General features: G+C 42.8%; 1 protein-coding gene across 1 annotated transcript in view; it reads right to left on the bottom strand.

Annotated features, from left to right (window-relative positions):
* Positions 1–6,269: 6,269 nt before the first annotated feature.
* Positions 6,270–26,492, bottom strand: part of Clspn (claspin) — a 35,231-nt gene continuing 15,008 nt past the window's right edge. The window contains exons 10-25 of the mRNA XM_051188803.1: positions 25,257–25,456; positions 23,615–23,790; positions 23,240–23,304; positions 22,191–22,390; positions 21,723–21,877; positions 20,418–20,647; positions 19,832–19,940; positions 17,481–17,556; positions 16,988–17,085; positions 12,495–12,659; positions 12,269–12,390; positions 11,501–11,628; positions 10,085–10,187; positions 9,136–9,218; positions 8,784–8,945; positions 6,270–7,557 (exon numbers count right to left, since the gene is read on the bottom strand). Of these exons, the coding sequence (XP_051044760.1) occupies positions 7,447–7,557; positions 8,784–8,945; positions 9,136–9,218; positions 10,085–10,187; positions 11,501–11,628; positions 12,269–12,390; positions 12,495–12,659; positions 16,988–17,085; positions 17,481–17,556; positions 19,832–19,940; positions 20,418–20,647; positions 21,723–21,877; positions 22,191–22,390; positions 23,240–23,304; positions 23,615–23,790; positions 25,257–25,456 (2,183 nt within the window). The 3' untranslated portion in view covers positions 6,270–7,446. The remainder of the gene's footprint in view (positions 7,558–8,783; positions 8,946–9,135; positions 9,219–10,084; positions 10,188–11,500; positions 11,629–12,268; positions 12,391–12,494; positions 12,660–16,987; positions 17,086–17,480; positions 17,557–19,831; positions 19,941–20,417; positions 20,648–21,722; positions 21,878–22,190; positions 22,391–23,239; positions 23,305–23,614; positions 23,791–25,256; positions 25,457–26,492) is intronic.

The following is a 26,492-nucleotide window of genomic DNA, read 5'->3' as shown; positions in this document are numbered from 1 at the left end:
TCTGTCCCCAGCCTGTTATACACTGAGCCTTGGATGGTCAGGCGAGCCTTAATGCTCAGCTTTTGGATCCATTCATCCAGCCTTCACTGAGATTCCCTGGGCTAGGCCTGGAGGCAGACAGTTTCCATTTTTTGTATTTAATCCTCACAACTGTGGAGTGAGTATTGTCAGATTACTCAGATGGGATCAAGTTATTAAGTGGCTTTCACAGTCCAATGACACTTTTAAAAGTGACACCCACAATGGGACAAGTGTCATTCCTGCTGTCGAGATTCTTCAGGCCACAAAAGGACTTGGCTCTGGTCCACTATGCGTAATAGGTACGGCTTGAGGTCTGCAGTCAGTGTATCCTCAACTGTAGCCAAGAGTTCTGTCCCACAGCCCCCTGCTTCGGTGCCTTCCTAATAGTTTCTCAAAGGTAAGAAGGCCACAGACTGTAAAGTCCTGGCATAAGCCACTGCCAGCCAAAAGGAAGCAGATCGCCACTCCAGAAACCCCACCGCACCCCAAAGAGGACAGAGACTCGGGAAAGGAAGCCATCAGCCGCTGCTCTGCCACAGCCCTGACCCTGATGGTGGTGTGGACCTGTAACCCCAGCACTTGGGAAGCAGGGGCAGATTTGTGAGTCTGAGGCTAGCCTGGGCTACATAGTGAGGCCATCTCAAAAAATAAAAACCTTTCAGCATATCCAGGCACCAACAGGAAGTGGTTGTTGTTGTTTGTTTCTTCATTTTAGTTTAATTTAGAAAGAGAGGAGGGGTACTTGAATGCCATAAATTTTCTTTTCTGAGAATGACTAGAGACATTTACTCAATACTCTTGGTTTCCTCCTTACTACAGCACACACACACACACACACACACACACACACACACACACACACACCATCTTCCCTACTGGGCTCTCAGAACCTAATTTTTCACATTTAGAAAACCCACATGATTTTTGCCTGGGTCCATCTGGTTTTCCAAATAACCTGTCTTTTTGATAAATAACGTAAGTTAAATTAGACAAGACAAAGAGAGGGGTGAGCAACCGGCTTTCTTTCCTTCTCTCGGCCTCTGAGAAAAAGAGGGGGCTGAGAAGCCCAAAGCACAGCCCACTCCCAACCGGCCCCAGTGCTTTCAACCCCTTGGACTGGGTCCACTGCTTCTCCAGCTGAGCTGGGAGCTGCTTTGTCACCCCCAACTGCTGGTCCACTCGGCCACCAGCCATAGAAAATACCACATGCCGTGCTTCCTCTGAATGTTAGCAAAGAACCCAAGTGTTCAACCCCAAAGCTTCCTCCAATCACCCTTAGGCTGTAGCTACTTCAAACTCCCTCTTCTCATTATGTACCCCACCACAGGGAAGAACGAAATCAATACACTGAAAATGAAAAACCTTTAAGGTGAGAGAAGATGGGACCAGAGAGAGGGGACAGGAAGGGCATGGATAAAACTAAGATACAGCAACCAAGGGACCGAGAGATCTGGCGCCTTGTTCTCAAAAGTTGACAATCTGAGGTGGACACCGCCTGTATGCAAGGCCAGGCCCATTTCACTAGTCCACTTTGAGAGTGTTGGCCACACCCATAGGCCTCCACTCCTACAGCTGTCAGTGTATACTAACTGCCATGGGCTGATGGAATAGCCCCATGGGCTGGGACACTGTGGAGCTTTGCTGAGGGTTGGCCTCTTCTACCCACTCAGTCATGGTATACCCATCCCTTCCTGGGCAGTGTGTTAGATATGCAGTGTTAAATATGTATGATTATGCCACATTCTACTGTACTTTTAGTCCAACCACAACCCAGTGAGCTGAACAAAGTTACTCTACATGAGCATTCTCCACAAGCTGAGGGAAAAAGTTCAGAGAATGACTTATCACACCACTTGTAAGGCTTACAGAGAGAACAAGGTCTCACACTCCATTCTTCACAAGGAAGGGCATGATGGCTCACACCTGTAATCCTGGCACCATGGGGAACTAAGGCAGGATTGCAGTGAATAAAGCTAGTCAAGGTTACAAGTGAGGTCCAGGCCAGCCTAGACTATAGTGAAAGCAAACCCTACCTCAAAAATACAAAAATAGGGGGCTGGACATATGGCTTAGGTGGCTCACAATTGCCTGTAGCTCCAGGTCCAAGGGGTCTTAGGCCCTCTTTGGCCTCCTTAGATGCCTGTACAAACATGTCATTCATTTACACAACATAAGCACACATACACAATCACACACACACCGCATGCAAATAAAAAATAATAAAAATAAATCTTAAAAATACTTCTTTTTGAGACAGGGTCTCACTCTGTAGACCAGGCTGCCCTTGAACTCAGAGATCTGCCTGCTTTTGCCTCCCTAGTGTTGGAATTAAAATTGTGCACCACAATAGTTGGCTAAAAAGTACTTTTTTAGAAAATGTTGCTAGCAATTCAGCTCTAAGATTTTCTTTTTCTTTTGGGATTTTGAGACAGTGTCTCTCTGTGTCTTTGGAAGCTCTCCTGGAACTAGCTCTTGTAGATCAGGCTGGTCTCGAACACACAGAGATCCACCTGCCTCTACCTCCAGAGTGTTGGCATTAAAGGTGGGTGCCACCACCACCCAGCTCAGCTCTAAGCTTTTTACCAAGTCTCCCAACACTTACTCCTCAAAAATTATTAATTAAATGATTTTATGTGCCAAGCATAATGCTATCCCCCAAACCAAAATAGACGTATCTGTTTTCAAGGAATTTGTTTATTTTGCTTTTTAAGACAGGATTTGTATTGCTCTGGAGCCTGTCCTGGAACTCACTCTGTAGACCAAGCTGGCCTCGAAATCACAGAGATCTGCCTGCTTAGTGCTGGGATTAAAGGTGTATGCCACCAATGCCCTGCAAGAAATTTATTGTCTTAACTGATAAAACAGCCCCAAACACAAGGTAGCACATTTCAATAAAGACCCGAACATGCAGGGAACATTAGACAGATTTCACCATCACTAAGAGGGGTGGTGGCCAGAGAAGGTGTTTGAAGAAGATGGGTTTAAGGTGTTTTGACAATTCCATATTAGCCAGAGGGAGGTTGGAGGCGAAGGCAAGCCAGGAAATTGGAAGGAGGCTTCAGAAGGCCCGGAGGCTGCGTGCACGAGAAGGGAACTCAGATGGAGACTGCGAAGCAGGGCCTGCTGGGCCCTGAGGAGTTCAAACTTTATTCTGAGTGTGATAGAAGGCACTGAAGAGTTTGTTTGATTAGATTTCCAAAAATGTATTTGTAGGTTCATATATATGTGTGTATACAAATTTTATTCATTCATTTATGAATATGTATTGTCTGAGAGCCTGGGAATTACAGAAGGTTGTAGCCACCATGTGGGTATTGAGAATCAAACCAAGGCCCTCTACAAGAGCAAAAACGTGCTCTTTACTTCAGAGCCATCTCTTACCCCTAGTTTACCTTTATTTTTGGACACAGGGTTTCACTACTATAGTCCCAGCAGGCCTGAACTGTCACGCAGGCTAACCTCTAGTTTGTGGCAATCCTCCTGCCTCTGCCTAGTGAGGACTATACGTGCTAGGATTATAGGGATTCACTACAACACCCAGCAGTGAGAAGTTTGGGGGGGGGGTGTCTTTTGTTTGTTTTTCCAGACAGGGTTTCTCTATATTAACTGCTCTGACTGTCCTGGGACTCACTTTATAGACCAGGCTGGTCTTGAACTCACAGATCCTTTTGTCCCTGCCTCTTGAGTGCTGGGATTAAAAGTATGCACCACCACCACCTGGTTGAAAAGTTTGTTTCTGAGTTAGGGATTGAACCCTGAGCCTTGTGCCTGCTAAGCAAATACTCTGCCAGGGAACACCACCACCCCATGGAAAGGTTTTAAGTCAGGCAGTGCATCCTCCACACATTATGTATACATAAAGGTCACCTTCTGGCTGCTACGTAAATTGGATGAAAGGGAAGCAGAAACCGAAGTGGGGACATCAGGAGACTACTGCAATACTCTGGAAAGAGACTGAAATTCAGAGATATCACTGGCTGCAGAGTTGGAATAAGGGAGCTGATTCAAGATGCAAATTATACGAAAGAATTTAGAGAAAGGTCATGGAAATAGACTAGAATGCTCTTCGTTTTTCCCCACTTGAAGGATGGGGGGGTACAGTAATAACTAATTCAAGATTTATTTTAAAATTATGTGTGTGAATGAGTTTGTGCATGACAGTACAGGTGCCTTGGAAGGCTAGAGGCATTGGATTCCCCTGGAGCTGGAGTTACAGGCAACTATTAGCCATGACATGGATACTGTGTGAGTTCCAAGACAGCCAGGGATATGTAGAGAGACCCTGTTTCAAAGAACAATAACAAAAAAGAAAATATATAAAAATAATCTCAAACCAGGGAGACATTTATGTAGCACGAAAAACAAAAGACCCAGAGACTGATATTGAGGTTCAAGCTTCAAGCCGAATATCAGAAAAGCAAAGCAATTGGCTACTAACTCTCACCTCTAGTTCAGGCTGAAAGGGCTGATCTATGAACCAGATCTTCACCAAGTCTCAAACTGTTGCCTTTCCTCAGTGTGACTGGAGAACAATGCCTCTCTGAGACCTTGCTTCTGTCTTAACACTTCCCTAATATTGGGATTAAAGATGTGAGCTATAATTTCTCTTTTAGACTGATTCATTCTTGTGTAGATCTGGGTAGCCTTGAACTCAGAGATCTGTCTACCTCTTAATCCTGAGTCCTAGGATTAAAGTTGGGTACCACCACCTCCTAGCTTCTGGCTGCTGGGATTAAAGGTGTGTGCCTGGCTTCTAAGGCAAGCTTTAATAAATCATAAACATCTCATCATGCATTTACAGAGAAGCTGAGGTGTTGGGGGATGCTATGGAGACTCTTTAGAGATTTGCGGAATATAATTTGATACTTCATAGGAAGAGACTAAACAGCTTATGCAACTGTGGATTGAAATGAATCAGACGAGACTATAGAGACAGGTTTAAATGCCTTCCATACCACAAGCCCCTACTCACATAAGGGACGAGGAAGAACTAAAGGACACTAACACACAGTATCTCCCAGACTTAGGCTCCCATTCCTCCTAACATACAATTTAGAAGATAATGGAGCCAAGTCCTACTGAATTACAATGAGACCTTGGACGGATGGTATGTGGCCAGGTTGAAACTTTTCGACCTGATCCTGTTAGAAAGGTAGACATGGGGCTGGTGAGATAGCTCAGAGATTAAGAGCACTGGCTGTGTTATTCCGAGGTTTTGAGTTCAATTCCCAGTTACCACATGGTGGCTCACAACCATCTATGAGATCTGGTGCCCTCTTCTGGCCTGCAGGGATACATGCAGGAGCAACACTGCATACATAAAAAATAAATCCCAGCACTTGGAAGGCAGAGGCAGGTGTATCTCTGTAAGTTCAAGGCCAGTCTGGTCTACAGAGCAAGTTCCAGGACAGCCAAAGCTATACACAGAGAAACCCCATCTCAGAACCCACTCCCCATCAAAAAAAAAAAAACAAAACAAAACAAAAAACAAAAAAACATTCTTGGGGCCAGCAAAACAGCTCAGTAGGTAAAGACACTTGTTGCCAAACTGGAAGACCTGAGTTCAATCCCCAGGATCCATACGGTGCAAGGAAAAAACCAACTCTTGCATATTATCCTCTTATTTCTACATGTGTCCACACATACACACAAATGTAATCAAGTGAAATGTAGGAAGATTAAAAAACATAGAATGTATTTCCCCAGAGACTCAAAGAAAAGTATTTATTTCCCAGATTTCTCAGGCACTGATTTTATTACATTTAATAGCCCGCTCTTCTTTTCATTTCTACCATAGAAGGGCATGTGGAGAGGTTAGAATACCCGGCTTGACCTAGGCAAGACCTTCAGTCTGATCCCAAGTAACTTACCATTCCCATAGGGCATGTGGAGAAGCAGACAGGGAGAGATGTGGCCTCACTTCTTGGCTCTCTTGTTTAGGGGGTAAAGGGGGGCTGCTTTAGGTGCAGAACATACAAAGAGGTGGCCTTCACCTCGGGCCCAAAGAAGCACCAAAGTGCATACAAAAGCAGCTAAGGAGACAGTGCCACTCAGAGGATGGGGCAAGTGTATACACACGAGTTCTTGCCCTGACCAGCACTGCACACAGACCTCTATGAGTGAGTGACCACTCCGCAGGGAGGGAGAAGCCAGCGAAGGGCTGCTGTGTCTGGGGAGGGAGACATCCCGAAAATTAAATGCTCGCTCAAGTTAGGCACTGACTGACCTAGGAATGAGCACTCTAGCTGGACAGCAAACCTGCCCTCAAGGCAATGAGATTTATTGAAAACCTACATACATATTAAAACAGTTTTATACACATTTTTCCCATTACAAGATTACAAATATACAAATGTGTGTTCTGTCCAAGTCAGCATCCTGAGTATTAGAAACAAAACAAAAGACCCTAGCAACCAACAGAAAACCTACACCTTAATTTCATCAATTAAATTGGCTTGTTTTATGTCTCTCAATAAAAGACAGACACAATCTCTTCCAACTTGTCATGCTCAGCTTTGGACACTGATGCCATCCTTCCCCTGGAATGAATTTTGTAAAGCAGCACTGAGTTCAATTCTGAGGGAGAAAATCTTCTATATTTCTGAAAGTCCAGTGGTAGGTCAAAGAAGGTGAGTGGTGGCAGTTCTCTTCGTTTTTATTAAATTCCACTGGTCTGCTCTCGATATTAGTGATGAAATATTAAAATGTTCTCTGGCTGGTCAGGGCAACATACTCAACCCAAGAAATGCAGTAAACAGTGGTCAGTTTCTTCTTGTCAGTAGAATGGAGACTCACAGACAAATGCTGTAATTCGAGATTCTAGTCCCAGGGAAGGTCTCTCCTCCAGAGATTACCAGTGTGGGTAGACACTGGGTATAACCTTCATCTTCCTCCCTCACTCCAGCTTAAGCCGTTATGGCAAAGGGAGTAAAGGTTAATTGGAAATCAAGGCTAGAAGCTTACAGGAACACAGAAGGAACAAGACTGATCCTCCATCTAAGTCACTTGTACTGAGACCTGGTTACCATGTTACAGGTCGCGTGGGTGTGGAGGAGTCATCCTAGGCTTTCAGTGCTTTCTGTAATTTTCTATAATGCCACACTTTCTTCCTCCTCCAAACACCTCTATTTCAAAGTGGTATCAATCCAGGAAACTGCTAGGAAAAAAAATGTCAAATGCTTACCAGAAGAAGTGAGACTTCAATTATTCTGTAAGTCACTGTTGGAAACTCTGTTGTGATAAGAATAGTGGCCGAACTAGAAAATAACACTAGGAAAGAACACTGCTAGCAAGAGCCGTGTGATATGAAGAACTGGAAACTCTGCCGTGATCGAGGGAGTGAGAGGTCCTCAGCACAAATGTCAGTCCCATCATTAGGGGCCAGACCTACTTGGAGAAGTTTCAGCAGATGCTGGCATCTTGGTGTTAGCTTTCCAAGTATCTGAAGATGCTTCGCTTTGGTCCTGGACTGCTATTATCTGTCTTTAGCCGTTTAGGAGATGGTGATATCATTAACGATGGTCCCTTTCTTTTCACCTAGAGAAAAAACAGAGGGAGTCAGAGCCAGCTCAAGACTCACACAAGAGCCTACCTTCAATGAGTTCTTTAGCAACTCAGTTAAATCATTGATGATTAACAGACAAAAACAAAAAGTAAGAAATAGAAAATTTGAAGGCAAATGTAAAAGCTGATTGCCTGTTGGAGCAGCAATTCCCCTCTATATTCTTTTTCTTTTTCGAGACAGGGTTTCTCTGTGTAGTCTACCTGGCTGGCCTGGAACTCACTCTGTAGACCAGGATGGCCTCAGACTCAGAGAGCCACCTGCCTCTGCCTCCCAAGTGCTGTGATTAAAGGCATGTGCCACCACCACCTGGGAGAGGATTATTTTACTTCATTTTATTGTACTTTTTTGGGTATGTGTGCTATATACATGTGGGTGTGCTGTGCATGCCATGTGCATGCATGTGGAGTATAGTGGATGTGGGTGTCTTCCTCTATTGTTCTCTGCCTCATGCCTTTAAGTACAAGTCTGACTCTGAATAGAAAGTTCAACATTCTAGCTGGGAGAGCTGGCCAGCAAGGCTTCCAGGATCTACCTTACTTTTTTCTGCCCTTTGTTGGGGTCCAGAATCCTAGAGCCATACAGCCATGCCTGTCACTTCATTTGGTGCTAGGATTCAGAGTCAGGCCTCTGTACTCTGATCCACTAAATTCTCTCTCTCTCTCTCTCTCTCTCTCTCTCTCTCTCTCTCTCTCTCTCTCTCTCTCTCTCTCTCTCTCTCTCTCACACACACACACACACACACATTTTAAAAATTAAAACAAAAATAAACCTGAGGCTGGAGAGATAGCTCAGTGGTTAAGATACTTGTTCCTCTTGCAGAGGAGCAGACTCCATTCCCTCATGGCAACTTACAGCTATAACTCCAGTTCCAGGCTCTTCTGGCCTCCCCAGGTACCAGAAACTCACATAGTGCATGGACATACATGCAGGTAAAATACAAACAAATCTCTCTTTCTCTCTCTCTGGTTTTTCAAGACAGGGTTTTCTGTATTGTTTTGGAGCCTGTCCTGGAACTAGATCTGTAGACCAGGCTGGCCTCAAATTCACAGAAATCTGGCCACCTCTGCCTCCCGAGTGCTGGGATTAAAGGTGTGTGCCACTAATGCCCGGCTCAAACAAATCTTAAGAAACAAAACCCCCACAAGTAACTGAGTTGTTTGGGAAGCACATCAGTTACCAATTTTACAAAATTTCCTACCTGAGGCTTAGATGATTCCTTTGCTGCCTCTGCCTTGGTGGGAGAAAGTGTATGAAAGACAAAGTTTCTTGAGTTCCGGGGAGCGCTGGGGTTGAGGTCAGATAGCGTAGCGAGTTTCTGAAGCACAGCCTTGGGCTGGTTTAGCAAGGAGCCTGTCTTCAGCTGAGGAAAGAGGAGTTACCTGATATCAAACTGCAAAATGCCCAAAAGGAGAAGCAGGTCTACCAGTATCTGCCTAGCCCGGGACCAAAGGGATGCCTTTCCACCTTACCAAAGACCTTCCCACTTCCCGTGGCCACCTCCCTCCCTGAATGACAGACCATGACATCAGATTAATGGGGTCCCAACTAACCTGGTGAGCATTTCCTGGTCTGATGGCTTCAAAAGGGTTGCTGGACACAGACTTTGATTCCTGGACAACCACAGTACGATTGGCTGAAAGAAAACACAGGAAGAGGTGTTCTGGGCAATACCAGGTAAATTCCTACTATATTCAAACAAGCTAAGAAGACGGAAAAGCTGACGTAATAAGCACTTGTTTATTTTATATTCATGACCTTAAAACTATAGCAAGTGTCGTTAATAATCAATTACTCATTAACAAGGACTAATTAAGAAAACAACAGCAGTTGGTAAGAGTGACAGTATGGAGTTCAATTCACATATGTCCACTCCCATCTCTAACAGTTGAGCTTATAAACCCTGGGCAATGCAAAGAGAAGCCACAATTTACCAAACAAGTCTTAAAACAAGAAGTGAAACAAGCTACACAAACCTAAGTACAACTCTACTGACCAACATCTTAAGAGCCAGCCTCTGGCTCTGCTTACCTCGATGGCCCCTTTAAGACAATATTATGGGGGGCTGGAGAAATGGCTCAATGGTTAAGAGCACTGCTTAACTGAGGCAGTGGTGGAGCACTCCTTTAATCCCAGCACTTGGGAAGCATAAGCAGGCGGATTTCTGTGAATTCGAGACCAGCTTGGACTACAGAGTAAGTTCTAGGATAGCCTCAAAAGCTACAGAAAAATCCTGTCTCTCCCCCACCAAAAAAGTGCATTGGCTGCTTTTCCAGAGGTCCTGAGCTCTATTCACAGCAACCACAAGGTGGCTCACAAACATTTATGATGAGATCTGATGCCCTCTTCTGGCATAAAGTTGTACATGCAGATAGAACACTCATACTTTAAAAAAAAAAAAAAAGACAGGATTATGGAAACGTTTACATTGGCCGCCACAGTCCCTGAAGGTCTCCAGTACGGACAACCCAAGCAGCCAGATCTGAAAGGAAATGAGCTCACCACTCTTCTGCAGTGCTTTGGCTGTAACTTTCTTGGCTAGCATCATAAACTGACTGTCTTCCCCAACGTCCTCTTCTTCAGCAGCAATCTTTCCCTGTTGAGCCTGAATATGAAGATCACACAGTATTAGCCAGGTGTGGTGGCACATGCCTATAATCCCAGCATTTGGGAAGCTGAGGCAGGAGGATTACTATGAGGTTGAATCCAGTCTGGGATACATAACAAATTCTAGACCAGCTTGTTTTCAAAACAAACTCATGAAACATTAGATGGTTCTTCTTCCCCTCCTGCCCCTCCCTCATTATAATTATTGCAGCTTCCCTAAATAGTCCATTTAAAGGAGCTGAAAAGATGGTTCAGCAGCTAAAAGTACTGGCAGCTCTTCCAGAGGATCTGGGTTCAGTTCCCAGCACCCACATGTTAGCTCACAAATGTATGTAGCTCCAGCTGCAGGGAGTCTAACACCCCCTTCTGGGCTCTGTTGGCACCAGTACACATGTGACACACAGACAGACTTGCAGGCAAAACACCCACATGCATAAGATAATGGTATAAAATTAAAGGCTGGTGTGCTCGTGCACACCTTTGGTCCCAGCACTCAGGTAGCAGAGGCAAGAGGATCTCTGTGAGTTCAAGGCCAGCCTGGTCTACAGAGTGAGTTTCATCCAGGACAGTCAGAGATACACAGTGAGACCCTGTCTCAAAAATAAATAAAAAAATAAAATTAATTTTAAGAAATTATATATATATATATATATATATGAAAGCAAGTTAACACAGGCTGAGGTGTAAAGCCATGTTATGACTTTTGCTGCCTTAGATCAAAAAGATAAAAGGGCTAGGGAGATGACTGAATGGCTAAAACAGGTGGCTAAGTGGTTAAAATCACACGCTGTTCCTCTAGAGGTCCCAAGTTTGGTTCCCAGCACCCAGGTAAATAGCTCAAAACTGCCTGTAACTCTAGCTCTAGGGAATCTGATGCCCTCTTCTGGCCTCTACAGACACTGTACTTACACACACCTCCCCCACCCCATACACACACCAATAAAATAAGTATTATTTTTTTTCACTTTTTTGTTCTGGCTGGCCTGGAAGTCACATAGATCCACCTGCCTCTGCCATCCAAGTGCTGGATTTAAAAGTGTGAGACACAACTCCCAGCCCTAACATATACACACCACACTATTTATGTATATATATATACATACATGCATGCATACATACATACATATCTTTTTTAATTGGACAATTAGACAGATCTGACTATGGTAACCTTTTACAGTGTGAAAAAAAAAGCAAACCCCAAGAGTAAAGATTAGGTATATTGTTGCTTAAGTTTTCATGGCAGGTAAAGTAGCTGAATCTTTGCCCCCTTAAACTTGGTCAAAATAGGAAACTCTCTTGGACGCTTTCTACCTGTTCCCGAAGCCACTGCTCTCGTTCAATTCGCTCCTTCCTCCACCTGGCTTCGGTCTCATCAAGCTGTTCCTCAATCTGATCATCATCAGAATCTCTGTGGAACAGATCCATCTGGGAGGCATCGTCTAAAGGAAAGACGTAAGGCACTTAGCATTTTGTAATCCTCAGAGGGACAGTGATCCGACAGACACAAAACAAGCCTGTAGCTGTTGTACACTGACATAGACTTTTCCCAGCCGCAAAAGAAAATAGATGGTTTCGTCTACGGCTACCATGTAGCTTGGTATAAGTGGTTTTCTGTTTGTATTCCCTCCAACCCCAAAAAGGGTTCTAAGTAGCCAGGTTGGCACTGAACTTAATTTCTGATTGACCTCCCGCTACTTCCCAAGTCTTGGAATCACAGGCACGCACTACCATGCCTGATTGTTTTCTTTTTTCCCTTTGGTTTTGCAAGACAGGGTTTCTCTGTGTAGTCTGACTGTCCTGAACTCACTTTGTAGACCAGGCTACCCTTGAACTCAGAGATCCGACTGCCTCTGGTTCCTGAGTGCTGGGATTAAAGGTGTTCACCACCACTGCCTGGCGCCTGGTTATTTTCTAATATGGTGCTGGGGATGGAGCTCAGGACCTTGGTGTTCTAGGTAAGTACTCTACCAGCTGAGCTACATCCTAGCCTCCTGGTCTAGTTTTGATTGCCATTTACCATCTTAAAGTAGACAAATATGTACACTGGAACCATTTGCTTCTAAAGGACAAGCAACATACCTATGTGTTTCCATCGGAATTTTCTTGTCCGTCCAGGCCCATCACTGTGCAGATCCCCATCAGCAAGGTACCTCTCTTGGTATAACCGCAGTCGTCGCTTATCATCATCCAACATGGTTTTCCTACAACAGAAGAAACAAGGTGCTCAACACCAGGACCTTTCTGCTTGATACAATGGCTGCTGTGAGGTGCCCTATGGCTTAGAAGGGCTTGCTGGGATACTAACATGTGTATTTTCTTGATCTGACTCTCCAGTTCCTCATCAGAAGGAAGTACTTCGTCAATGACGTCTTCTTCATATTCATCAATCTCTTCCCCATCATACTCGTCTTCACTTCCCACATCACTTCCTGACACCTCTGCCTCATCTTCCAGGTATTTCTTCAATCTCCTAGAAAGCAATTTGAAAAATTAGATATTAGGCAATGGATACATACACAGAATATGGATAGAGTAAAAAAAGCAGAAAGCCACTGTGAGTTATCTATGCTCTAGTAGATAGCCACACCGAGTGGCCCTTGTTAAACCCAGTAAGCCATAACGCAAAAAACGAAAAGAGATGTGAGTTGGATGGGCTTGGTGGGGTAAAGAGAAGTGGGGTGATGGTCAAGATGAGGGGAAAGTGAGAGGGTAGAGGAATGAATGTGAGCAGAATGCGTTATATACATGTATAAAATAGCCAAGGATTAATAAAAAAAACAGAATATAGAATCATCAATAATAATAGGCTTAAATCTATACATTTTGATGATATCTCAGCTTTTTTTTTGTATTTAAGTGTTGGTCATTTAATCCATACCATGTGCTAATAGCTGTGCTTTATAGATATTACCATTACTCTATTGTCTTAGGAATGAGTATTCTCATCTCTGCCATTTTGCAGTTAAGAAAGAATATCTAAGCCACAAGGAGACTGGAAGCTATAACACTAAAAATGCCACTAGTTCTGGAATGAACTAGAGATGCTTGTATAGAATGATTTAAGGACGCTCAGAGGGATCAAACAATTTATTCAAGTTCCCACAAGTAGGTGGCACTCAACCTAGCTTGGGCCAGAAACTTTTTTAAAATGCATTTTGTGTGCCTGTGTGCAGAGGTCTGGGGATACTTCATGGGAGTCAGGTCTAGAGTCCTCCACCTTGCTGAGATAGGGTTTCTGTTTCAGCTGCTTCACTGTATACTCCACAAGTTCCCAGGTCATTCTCAAAAACCAACCAGCCAAACAGACAAACCCTTTTAAAATTATTTGATTTTTTTTCTTTGTTTGTTTTGTGTTTTTGAGACAGAGTTTGTCTATGTAACAGCCCTGGCTGTCCTGAGACTAGCTCTGTAGAGACCAGACTGGCCTTGAACTCACAGTGATCCACCTGCCTCTGCTTCCCTAGCGCTGGGAGTGCGCCACCACCTGGCCTTAAAATTATTTGATTATTTGTAAAATAATATGAGTGTTTTGCCTGAGTGTGTGTCTGTGTACCACATGCTTGAAGCGCCTACAGAAGACAGAAGGGGATGTCAGATCCTATGGAACTGGAGTGACAGGTGGTTTTGAGACACCACGTGGGTGCTAAGAATTGAAACTGGGTCCTCTGGAAAAGTAGCCAGTCCTCTTACCACTGAGCCATCTCTCTAGTCCCCCAATCTCCTGTCTCTTAGCAGTGCTGGTGTTACAGATGTACACCATACTCATCTGGCTTGCTTGGTTTCCTTCCTTCCAATATGTGGATTCTGGGGATCAAACTTAGGTCATTAGGCTTGTACAGCTATCACTTTCACCCAGAGCCATCTCCTAGTCCCAGAAACTCTTTAAAATCTTCCTACATATTTGGGAGTACTTGTTAGAAGGTTCAAACTGGTTTTTGCTTTATATTTAAATTCATCAGTGCTTAGAGATCACAGACCAAGATTCCCTGTTGATTTAAACGTCTACAGTTTTGTCTTTCCTATTTTCTTTTTTGGCGTAGTGCTGGATTTCGGCTACAGCCTGGCACATGCTGGGCAAGCATCCCACCTCTAACTAAGCTGCTTAGGTCAGGGTGACCTTTACTTATCTTTCTACTCTAACATCCAAGAAGTTGGAGCTACAGACCTGTAACTAGCTGTATCTAGTAATTTTTCCAACTTCATTCTCTGTAAGAAGGAGGTGGCTATCCACCTTAGGTTCAAAGTCTTGTTATCTATGGCTACAAGAAGCAGAATTTTGGATGGTCTGAAAGATGACTTTTTTTTTTTTTTTTTTAAAGGCAGGCTTTCTTTACATCGCCCTGGTTGTCCTGGAACTCACTATGTAGGCCAAACTTGTCTCTACCTCCCCAGGGCTGGGATTAAAGGCATGGCCACCACTCCCAGATTAAAGGATAACCTTTAAACCAAATATTTATATTGTCTTTTCCCTCTCCTGGGGAGTTCCTTCAAGGGCCATTAGTCACCAGGTTTCCCAGTCTCCTTTGTAATGTTGCTGAGCAGTTCAACTTGGGTTGCTAGTCTTCATAGAATCTGACTTGAAGACTTCTACAGTTAAATAAGCTTTTACAGCAAGACCTCTACAGTTACATAAGCTTTTACAGCCACTGCCTGGGGGATGGGGTGGGATGGGTGGGGCACAGGGGTGGGGGAGATCTGTGGATAATCTAAAGATGTACTGAAAAAGTGAAGGTGACAAATTAGAACCCCAGAAGTATCTTAAGAGAATGGAACAATAGGCTGAAAGCAACAGTATAAATCTAATAGAGAGCAATATGATGTATGTTGTCCTATCACAAGGGTTAGTACATGACAGTAGGGTCCTATAGCAGAGCTCCTAACACAAGTCTTCTTAGCAGGGATCTGTGCCAAGGGTCAAGCTAAAGATGATCTGCCATCTGGTTTAGAGACAGCTTTGAGATAAGGTCAGTCCTTCAGGCCCAGGGATATCTTCCAGATAAGGGCAGGTAGAGAGCAGGAAGCTTTGCTGGGGAGGGAGGAAGCTTCCATATTGCTGAGCTTAGAGAAAGCTGCCAGGCATATGGCACACTGAGACCTCTACCAGACAACCAAAATCTCCAACATCCTGGATATGAATCCAAAATGCATGCACATGCTATATGTTACTAAATACTTACTAGATTTATGTTTGTGGAACTTCTTTAAAATCATAAAATATTGTGGGCTGGGCAGTGGTGGCATAGCTGGGTGGTGTTAACACACAACTTCAATGCCAGCACTTGGGAGCCAGAGGCAGTTGGGTCTCTGAGTTTAAGGCCATCCTGGTCTATCCAATGAATTCAAGGACAGTAAGGGCTACATGGAGAAGCCCTGTCTCAAAAACCCAACCCTCCCACTCCAAAAAACAAAAACCCAAAAAACTATGGATATGCTACAAGGAGGGAATGTCAAGATGTAAAATTAAGCACATAGGGGAACTACTTAAATCTCAAATTATATAAGAACATTTGTATAAAAAGTTATGAAGAAATTGTTATCAGCACTTTCACATACATTCTGGCCAATCAATATGAATAGCACCCTTACTCTTCCCCTCCCTATCTTCCTTCCTATCCCCATCCCCTTTATGTTTATGGTGCTGGGAATAAACTCAGAGCCTTTTGTATTACTAGGCAGTGCTCTACCATTGAGCTACACTTCCAATTCATCTGTCTGTCTGTCTGTAAGTTCATATGTCCATCTGCCCACCCACCCACCTATTTTTGGGTGTATGTGGTTTTGGGACTCAAGGTCAGAGCCTCATTCATACAAGCCAAGCACTCTACCAAATGAGCTATATTCCCAACCCATGTATTTTTTGTTTTTGTTTTTGAGACAGGGTTTTACTGTAGAGCTCAGACTGTCGTGGAACTCATTATGTAGACCAGGCTGGCCTCAAAACTCAGAGCTGCATCTACCCCTGCCTCCTGAGTGCTGGGATTAAAGGTGTGTGACACCATGCCCAGCTTCCATACGCTGTTTTGAATACTCAAAAACAAATGTTTTACTTTCATGATCAGAGCGACAAATATTTAAAATGAAATGAAATGAAATGGGCCATTTGTCCAAAACCAGGAATGACAGCATAGGAGCAAAGTTCTGGGCAATGTCAGTTGTCTATGAGGCCTTTCAGTTACAGGTAGTGATTTGGCTCTTGGATCTTGGGATGGTAGTACCCATCCAGCAAACAGCCAGATCACACCTGAGTAGAAAGAGAATGTCACTGGGTCTGGGAGGAATCAAGAGATATTTAGTAAAGATGTGAATAAGTACTCAAGAAGTGGCCATAGAGAGATTTTTAAAAACTATTCATTTGTGTGCATCTGTGTGCCATGGCACAGGTGTGGAGGTCAGCAGACAACTTTTGGGAGTTGGTTTTCTCCTTTCACTGTAGGATCTAGAGATCAGAGATCAAACTTTTTTTTTTTTTTTAGTTTTTCGTGACAGGGTTTCTCTGTATTGCTCTGGAGCCTGTCCTGGAACTAGCTCTGTAGATAAGGCTGGCCTCAAACTCTCAGAGATCCGCCTGCCTCTGCCTCCGGAGTGCTAGGATTAAAGATGCATGCCACAAGATCAACTTGGCACAGGCTTACACAGGCTTGTCATCTCATTTGCCCAGAGTCCACAAAGGATTTGTTTAATTTATGATAACCACAAAATGCAGAAACCAAACCAGCAAGTTTATGTAAAAGTGAAGCAAGCTAGCTATATTTCAACTTAGAACTGTCTAGAAGCTGAAGGAATGGACAGAACACCTACATTTGCCTTTTCATCTTCTCAGACTGCTTTAGGAGTTCTTCTTCATCATCCTCCTGGTCCAGGGCCAGCTCTTCATCTCTGTAGTCACTGTGTTCATCCTGCAAAGTGAGAACATCACATGCCCGTTAAACACAATGGAATATCACATGCCCATTACACACAATGCAAACATGGATCACAGGAAGTAAAGTGCTGTCGTGCTTTGAGCATATAATAAAAGGTTGTGTGCTCTTTCTTCTGTTTTAAAATGTATTTATTTTGTATATTTTTTTATATAACCCCAAATGCTGGGATTACAGGCACATGGTCCTGGGTTTAAGCTCCAGTACCATGAGACAAAACCAAAAAGCAACTAGAGGATTTGTGAAGTCTTTCCCCATGCCTCATCATAGGACACTGCTTCTGGTAAGACATTAAACTCAAAATTCTCAATAACTAAAGATGTAAGAGCAAGAACCCATGTGGAGCTTGGCTGTGTCCCCACCACACTCACCTCATCACTAGCAAATCCATTTTCTTTTGAAACAAGCTGAAAGTCTCCAAATTCCTCCTCTTCACACTCTTCCTCCCTAGAAGATAAAACACTAAGTTACTAAAAGCAAACTACAAGCAGCCAGCTAAGTTAGGAATTTAAGACATTTATCAACACCAGTAATTTCTTTATGAAACAGGAAACAAGAGATTTTGCCTTCTGTAATTACGGCCTCATAAGGCAGAGCTAGGGATTCCCAGGATATACCAACTAGAAAGTCCAGCTGTGCCCAGGAATAGTGGTGCACGCCTTTAATCCCAGCACTCAGGAGGCAGAGGCCAGAGGAGCTCTGTGAGTTTGAGGCCAGCCTGGTCTACAGAGCCAGTTCCAGGACATCCAGAGCTGTATAGTGAGACCCTGTCTCAAAAAAAAAAAAAAAAAAAAAAAAAAAGAAAGAAAAAGAATACTGTTCATTATTTAGTATATTCATACTAGCTAGGTGTGGTGGCACCCTTCATTAATCCCAACACTGGGAAGTCAGAAGCAGGCAGATCTCTGAGTTTGAGGCTGGCCTGGTCTCTATAGTGAGTTCCAGGCCAGATAGTGAGACCTTATCTCAAAAACAAAACAAAAAAGCTATGTTGATACTTTTGTACAAGCAGCCTCCAAAGTCAAATGGATACTAGACACTCTATATCTGTTTAGACAGATCTTTGTCCTCTCTCCTCAGGCACCATCAGATTTCACTTCCTGTATACTGCCTATTCCAAAGACTATATAGAAGTGAGCTTATACAGTATCTATCCTATGATGAATATTTCTTGTTCCTAGTACAATACCTCCATGGTTCCTCCATGTTGAGGCATGTGTTATGATTTCCTTCCAGCTGGGCTAGATGTGGTGGTACACTTGGAGATGAGGCAGAAGGATCACCAGTTTGAGGTCAGCCTGAACTAACGGTGAACTGGAGGCCAGTTTCAGTCAACAAAAGCCAATTTCCTTCCTTTTAAAGCCATTTAATGTGTATAAATTGTATTTAGCAGATGTGCTGGCTAGTTTTATGTCAACTTGACACACCAGAGGAGTGAGCCTCAACTGAGAAAATGCCCCCATATGTAAACCTGTAGGGCATTTTTAAAATGAATGATGATGCAGGGCAGGGGTATTGAGAAAGCAGGCTGAGAAAACTATGGGGGAACAATCCAGTAAGTAACATGCACCTTTCTATGGCTTCTATCACCAGGTTCCTGCCCTGCTTGAGTCCCTGTCTTGACATCCTTTGATGATAAACAGAGATGTGAAGTATAAGGGAAATTAACTCTTTCCTCCCCAATTTGCTTTTCTGACATGGCATTTTATCACATGAATAAAAACCTTAACTAAGATAGCAGACCACCTAATTTCTCTCTTCATTTTGGCTACTACCAAGTAATATTAAACAAATTATAAAAACCTGTTTTACTCATTTATTTATGAGAAAGGAGTTCATGTAGCTGAGTCTGGCCTTAAACTTTTTTGCCTTTATGTATACATTTATTTAGTGTGAATACATGTAGCAGTATGTGCATCTATAACTACATGAATGCCATTGCCTGCATATGGAGTTCAGAGGACAACGTGTGGGAGTTAGCTCTCTCCTCCTACCATGTGAGACACCAGGGATTGAATCCAGGTCTTTAGCTTAAAGGCAAGTGCCCTTACCTACAGAGCCATTTACCTGAGCCTGAACTTCTGATTCTCTTGCCCCCATTCCCTGAGTACTGGAATCCAGGTATACAACACACCAGGCTGTCTGGTTTTTTTGGGGCAGGTCTTTCCCATGTCACTCACTTGGCCTGGGGCTCTTTATATAGCTGAAGATGACCTTGAACTCCTTCCTGATCCTACTCCCTTTACCATCTAAGTGCTAGAGTTACAGGTACATACCACCACACCTGCCCACTTGAACTTTTACTTTTAAGTCTATGTGTGTATCTCTCACTCTTTTGAGACAGAATATCAATGTATAGACTAGGCTGGTCTGGAATTAACAATCCTCCTGTCTCAGTCTTCCCAGTGCTGAGATTGTAGGCTACTACTACACCGACCACTTAGACTTCTTTTGAACCTAAGTGGAGTTGCTGGATCAGAGGGTAATTCTATTATCAACTTTGAGAACCATCATATTGTTTTTCCTAGCAGCTCACCAACGGTAGAGATTTTCCTTGTCTACATCAATACTTAGTTGTTTATATAAAACTGTAGTCATCCTAATGGATGTGAGGCAATATCTTTGATTTGCCTTAACTAAAGTTATTTAGGTTATTGCTGAACCGGGAGAATTGGATCCTAGGGTTTGATCACCCAAGTTCTCATCAATCTTTGAGACTCACCTGTCTGTTGGGAAAGAGCCTGAGCAAAGAGCAAGTGCCTCTTCCATAGGATCATCGATGCTGTTCTCCTCCTGCTTGCTCAACTCCAATGGAGCAATGGGTGAGGCACCTACTTCAACAAGGAAAAGCTCAGTGAGGAAGGAAGAAGATGACACCTTTACTCTCCCTGGCCATCTACAGACCAGCCAGCTCAATTCAGTTCTTAGGTAAAATGTTTAAAAGTCTACCATCCGTTCTTTCAACAATTCCTCATACTTACGTGTGCCAAGGCCCCGGAAGTCAGTAATGAACAAAATACCCCAATTACCTCATAGAGCCTATGTCCTATTCCAGCATGCAATACTTACTATATACCAGATGAGATTTTAAGCTTTGTATACAGGTTAAGTTTAAGTTATACATTATGTGGTGAAGCTAAAGCATTCCTAAGTCAACACTGTCATTAAGGTGAGGAACTAAGAATGAATTCCAGCACATGCCTGTTTCCTGTACACTGACTTCGAGGGGCAAGGGCTTCCTTTCAAGGATGCTGGCTGATGTAAACTATGTGGCTGTGGTAAGCCGGGCACTTTCACAGCTTATTTACCTTGAGAAGGGAATTTGCCCGAGCAAAGATTCAGAAGTTCCTCCATGTTTTCTTTTCTGTCACTCCTCGTAGGTTGACATTTCTCTTCAGACTGAGATGCAAACTGTCCAGTACACAAATCCAGCAGCTCATCCATGTTGGCATCCATGGCATTCTCATCCATACTGGCCAGTGGCAACTGAGGCTTCAAAGCTTGATAGCGATTTCTGTGATTTCTAATGTTTAAAAATCTACAAGCACAAGGAAGTGTCAGAAATGACCCAGAGAAGAGACAAAATCACAGGTAAAAACTGTCTGATTTCCAACACCAGGGTTAGAAGCTGGACGTGGCCAGCAAGAGCGCTGAGTGGGGAAAGGCGCTTGCTGCCAAGCCTGATGATCTGAGTTCAATTCCCAGCATCCACATGATGGAGGGAATCAACTCCAACAAGTTGTCCTATGATCTTCTCATGTGTACTGTGGCATTTATTTGTATATGTGTATTTGTGCTCACACGTACATGCACATAAGATAAACAAAATGTAATTTTGAAAAATTGTAACAAAAAAAGCTGATGTGAATTGTGAATTTCAACTTGATGGGACTTAGGATCACCATGGAAACAAATCTGTCTTCAAGGGATCATCTAGATTAGGTTAACTGAGGTAGGAAGACCCACCCTAACTGTGGGTAGTTCTAGTCCATGAGCTGGGGTCCTGAACTAACTGCCAAAGAGAAAAGAAACTGAATGTAAGCATTCATTGCTTTCTCCTTCCTGATTGTGGAGGCAACGCGCCCAGTGCCTTCTGCTCCTGCCACTGTGACTGGCCTGCCATAACATATGGTATCCATGGAACCATAAGGCACAGTTACCTTTCTTTCTTGGCACTATTTGTCAGGTTTGTCACAGCAATGATTAAAGTAACTTGAGCCTCAATCCAGAAAAAAACATCCAAATGTTAGTCTCATGTTAACCTGAAGAGCGTGGGAAAGTAAAGTACAAAGCTTAGCTTCTAGGGATGGGCATTATATCCCAATCTTATCCAACAATCAGAACACAGGAGGATGAACAGAGGAAGCACTTACAATACAAGATGTATGTGTTAGAAATAAGATCAGAGGATTGGAATGTCAGCAATAAAATTACATTATTTTATTTTCTGGAAACTTCGTTCAAACTCGTAGAATGTAAAATTAATGGTCAGCACACCTTCTCTTTCTCAGAAGAGAAAGCACAGATGGAATGACAGAAGCTCATTTTATTTTTAAACAAAATTAAGCAGCACCCAACCCCATTCCCACCCACAGAAACACAAAACTACCTACCCATCTGCATCCAACAGTTGGCTCTGAGTGTCATCTTCTAAACAGAACTGGAAGTCTCCTGCTCCTAGGAAAAGTGTCTTAGGCTCTGGGGAGGCGGTGTACAGATCCTGGGAATCCTCTATGGGAAGTGAAGGCTCAGACAGTTTTCCTGAACTCTGGCACCAAAACAAAAACAATAGCAAACCATTTTAACAAATGCCATTCAGTGTCATGACAACAACAGAAGTTGCTACTTGCAATATATCATCTGCTCTCAGGCAACTGCAGTTGAGGAGGACAAGGCACAGTCAAAGAAGCCTAAGGAAAAACACCTCTAAGCAAGAACACTTGTTAATCCACGAAGGGGGTGGATTTTTAAAGCTGAACACACTGAGTACCAAGGTGGTGGGAGTTGGCTGGCTGGGACACACTTTATTTAGCAATGTGGGAAGTAAAAGGAGGAGATTAGAAAAATGATCACCATCTTACCTTAGAAGCTGAGCTGATCAAACTGGCTCGAAACAGCCCAGGGGAAGGGGATCTGAATCCTCCCGTTGTAGGTAAAACACTGGTCCCACGGCCTGGTTGCCTGTTGCAAGGCTGATAGGATGGAATTGTGGAGCCAATCAGTTCAAAGCTGCTATTGTGGCTGCTCTCTTTTGTTAGCAGTGAACATAAGTCATCTTCATCTAAAAGAGGAGATTATATAGGAGAGACGTAGTTTTTAAAGGTATGATTACAGAAACAAAATGTATTTGTTTAGAAAAAAGAGTTGCGAATCAAAGAGGTAAAATTCACCAACAAACCCCTTAAGTTCTAGGCTCCAAATCATTCTGTTAAAGGTAAATTACTACAACAGCATTGCATAATCAGGGCTCATTAGCTATGTGACACCTGGAAGTTCTCCTTTTCTTGCCCTGCATAAGGCCTTCATCAATCTTTACTATTCCATTAAATTACATACATTTATCTATGTATAGAAATATTTCATGTTTCACTCAATCAACAAATCAGCATATATCTACTCAGGACCCACCATTTGTCCATGGTCACCATAAAAATATAGCCTAGGGGCTGGAAAGATGGCTCTGCAGTTAAGAACCCTTGCTGCTCTTGCAGACAACCTGGATTCAGTTCTCAACACCCACATGGCAGCTTACAACCATCTGTAACATCCCATCTCCATGGAATCTGATACACTCTCTGACATTCATGTGAGACATTCATGCTCATTAAGTAAGTCAATGTTAAAAAGACAAAAGTAGTTCCAAAAATGGGCCATGAAAAACATTCCAATTCATACATCCCTGTCACTATCACATGTAAGAATGTGCTTTGCACTCGGGTGGCAGAGGCAGGTGGATCTCTGTGCGTTTGAGGCCAGCCAGGTCTACTGAGTGAGTTACAGGACAACCAGGGCTACACAGAGAAACCCTGTCTCAAGACAAAATAAAACAAAAACAGAACAAAAAAAGAACTTTCATGGCCCTTATGTACCAGAACTAAAAAAAAATTTCTCCCTAAAAACCACTACTTACCTAGTTTGCCAGACTGCTTGCCCAAGTGTTCATCTGTTTCTGATTTTTCTTCATTAGGAAAGTAACTATAAAAAAAAAAAAAATAGTAAATCGTTTTCTTTGTTCTTACTTCTTACTCTCTTGTAAGAAATTCAAAGGGTGGGCTGGAGAAACAGCCCCATGGTTAAGAGTGTGCACTGCTCTTCCAGGGTCCCAAGATCAATTCCCAGAACCCACACCAGGTGGCTCACAGCCACCTGAAACTCCAGAGGATCCAACACCCTCTTCTTGCTTCCTCATGTACCTGCACTCATACCAACACACAGGCCACACCCCTTTAAAAAGACTAGCCTTTAGAAATCCAAAAGAATTTTGTATTTCCTTAGAATAACTTACCCCATCTTGGAAGAGCTGTCCTTAAACAGAAGTAAGGTAGAATCTGAGGAGAGGGGCTTGGGAACAGAGAGGTCAACACACTTGCCAATTTCACTACTGCCATCCGTATTTTCTTTGTCTGTCTCTTTTTCGTCTTTGGTTTCTGTATCTTCACTACCAAGAAGAAATTCTGTAGTCTATGCCAATCATGAAAAAAGAAAAAATAACAATAATACAAGTCAAAAAGCATAAAAGTAAATACATTCTTAGCCTGGAATATGAAATCTTGGTTGCAGGTCACATCTCAAGTTCAAAAAGATGAACTTGAAACAAATTCAATGTGAGCATTGTCAGCAATGTCATTCCTCTGACACTTTTTATAGTTGTTTTTATTTTTTGATTGGGGGGGGTTGCCTTGTTTTGTTTTTTGAGACAGGATCTCACCATATGGGCCTGGCTCCCTGACTAGTCTGAACTCACTCTGTAGAACAGGATGGCCTGGAATTCAGAGATCCACCTGCTTTTGCCTCCGAGTGCTGGGATTACAGGTATGTGCCAACATGCCTGGGGGACTTTTAGAGTTTTTCACACTCCCAACATTGCTACAAAATTATGAAGGATGATTAGATTGGCATGTTACTAAGTAGTGAGGGATTAATCAGTCTAGAGGAAGGGTGACTGCCGATCACAGTCAACCCAGACTATGATGTGCTGTTCAGCTCAGCCTTTGCCTTCTCTTTCTTTAACCAGGGTTAAATACTAATCATGCCTTTCAACTGACAAGAGAGCTCTTTCTATACCTAACAGCCATATAACCTCTCCTGGGTTGCAAAACTATTATGAAACAGTGCCAGAGGCTCATCTGTAAATGCCCTTCTTAATAAGGAAGGAGATTAACTTGGAAAGACCTCTTGCTTGAGAACTTATTCCAGACTTCAACCTAAAAAAGAACAATTGCTTTTCAGTATCAATCAAAGAGAAATATAAAAGTCCTTATTAATAAGTTAATTTCAATATTAGCACTATGTTAAATACATATACTAACAGGGAGAAACAGGACGCACACAGCTGTGGACTGTGGTCACTCAATATTGCCAACAGAACTGAATGCCTTGAGCTTTGAGTACATTTAAGATAGCTATTTTCTTTCTTTCCTTCCTTCCTTTTTTCTTTTTTCTGAAACAGGGTTTCTCTATGGAGTCCTGACTGTTCTGGGACTTGCTTTGTACACCAAATTGGTCTTGAATTCACAGAGATTCTCCTGCTTCTTCCTTCTAAGTGCTAGTGTTAAAGGTGTATGCCACCACTGCCTGACTTAGTTACTTTCATCCATACTCCAGATACATATGTGGTACACTTATATACATATAGGCAAAACATGCATACACATTAAGAAACAAAACAAAACAGAAAAAAATTTTTTGGGACTGGAGCGATGGCTCAGCACTTAAGAGCACTTTCTGCCTTCCAGAGAACTGTTTCAGTTCCCAGCACCAGCTAACAGCCACTTGTAACTATAGTTCCGGAGGACCAAATGTCCTATTCTAGCCTCCAGGACACTGCAGATAAAACATCCATACTCATAATAAATAAATCTTAACTCGTATTTTCTTTCTCTTATTCATCATGACCAAGTAACAAAAAATTATATAATTGCCCAAACCTCGTGAGTGTCTTGATCTTCCTCCTCCTCCTCCTCTCCATCTTCTTCAGACTCATCTGTCATTTCTTCCTCTTCCTCCTCCTCTTCAAATCCATCCTCATTATCTAATTTAAATAATGCTTGCCGCTTTTGCCGCTCCTCAAACCTTCGGAGTTTCATTGCCTCCTGCAATTTAGCTTTCAGCACCTGCAGTTTTTCACCTGAACAAAGAAATATTGGCATGCTTTAGCTATGACCAACTATACAATAAACACGTAATTTAAGTAACTCTATTTGTATTCCAGACACCCCAAAGGAAAACCAAAGACCTCAGTACTCTAGACTTTTACTTATTTTTTTCCCTCTTTTTTAAAGATTTGCTTATTATGTATATAGTGTTCTGTCTTCATGCATGCCTGCTGGCCAGAAGAGGGCACTAGATCTCATTACAGATGGTTGTGAGACACCATGTGGTTGCTGGGAATTGAACCCAGGACCTCTAAAAACCCAGTCAGTGTTCTTAACCACTGAGTCATCTCTCTAGTCCCATTATTTGTTTTTCTAGACAGGATTTGTGTAGCCTTGGCTGTCTTGGAACTAGATCTGTAAATTAGGCTGGCCTTGAACTCACAAAGAACTGTCTCTGCCTCCTAAGTGCTGGAATTAAAGGCATGTGCCACTACCATCCAGCTGGCTTTTATTTATTTTAACATGGGATAGTATAGAAGACAATGTTTGTACCCAGTTTATTATAAATAACTGCTTAAAGGAAGGATGGGGAGAGAATGAGGCTTCAGAAAAACACTTGATTAGCATGCAAGAGGCTCTGGATTTGAGTCTCAGTGCTAAGAAAGTCTCTGGCCCAGAAGCCATGATGGAAAACAGTGACATACTTATTTGTATAAAGACAAACAAAAAGTAAGCTTGGTAAGAGATAATTCTCCTGCCTCAGCCTCTCAAATGCTGGGGTATGCACTTACATGCCCCACCATGCCTGGCTTCTTTCTATATTTTTCTATAGTATTTATTTTTATAAATAGGTAAGTGCTATTTAAAACAAACAAACAAACAAAATGCTATCGTGATCACCCCACAAATTTCTCTGTGCCAGTTTCCAAGGAAAAGGGTTCTGTTGTAGGGGTATCTTGCCTGTGAACCTGTAACAATGACCACGCCTTTTGGGCGAGGTTACAAGGTGCAGACATGACCTGTTTAAGGTAGGGGAGTGGGGAATAGGAACCCTCCTTGCATCTCGGA

This window comes from Phodopus roborovskii, unplaced genomic scaffold (genome assembly GCF_943737965.1).
Source record: "Phodopus roborovskii unplaced genomic scaffold, PHOROB, whole genome shotgun sequence".
In the NCBI taxonomy this organism is placed as follows: Eukaryota; Metazoa; Chordata; class Mammalia; order Rodentia; family Cricetidae; genus Phodopus; species Phodopus roborovskii.
Note: the sequence above shows the minus strand (reverse complement) of the source record. Positions and strands in the feature narration are given on the sequence as shown.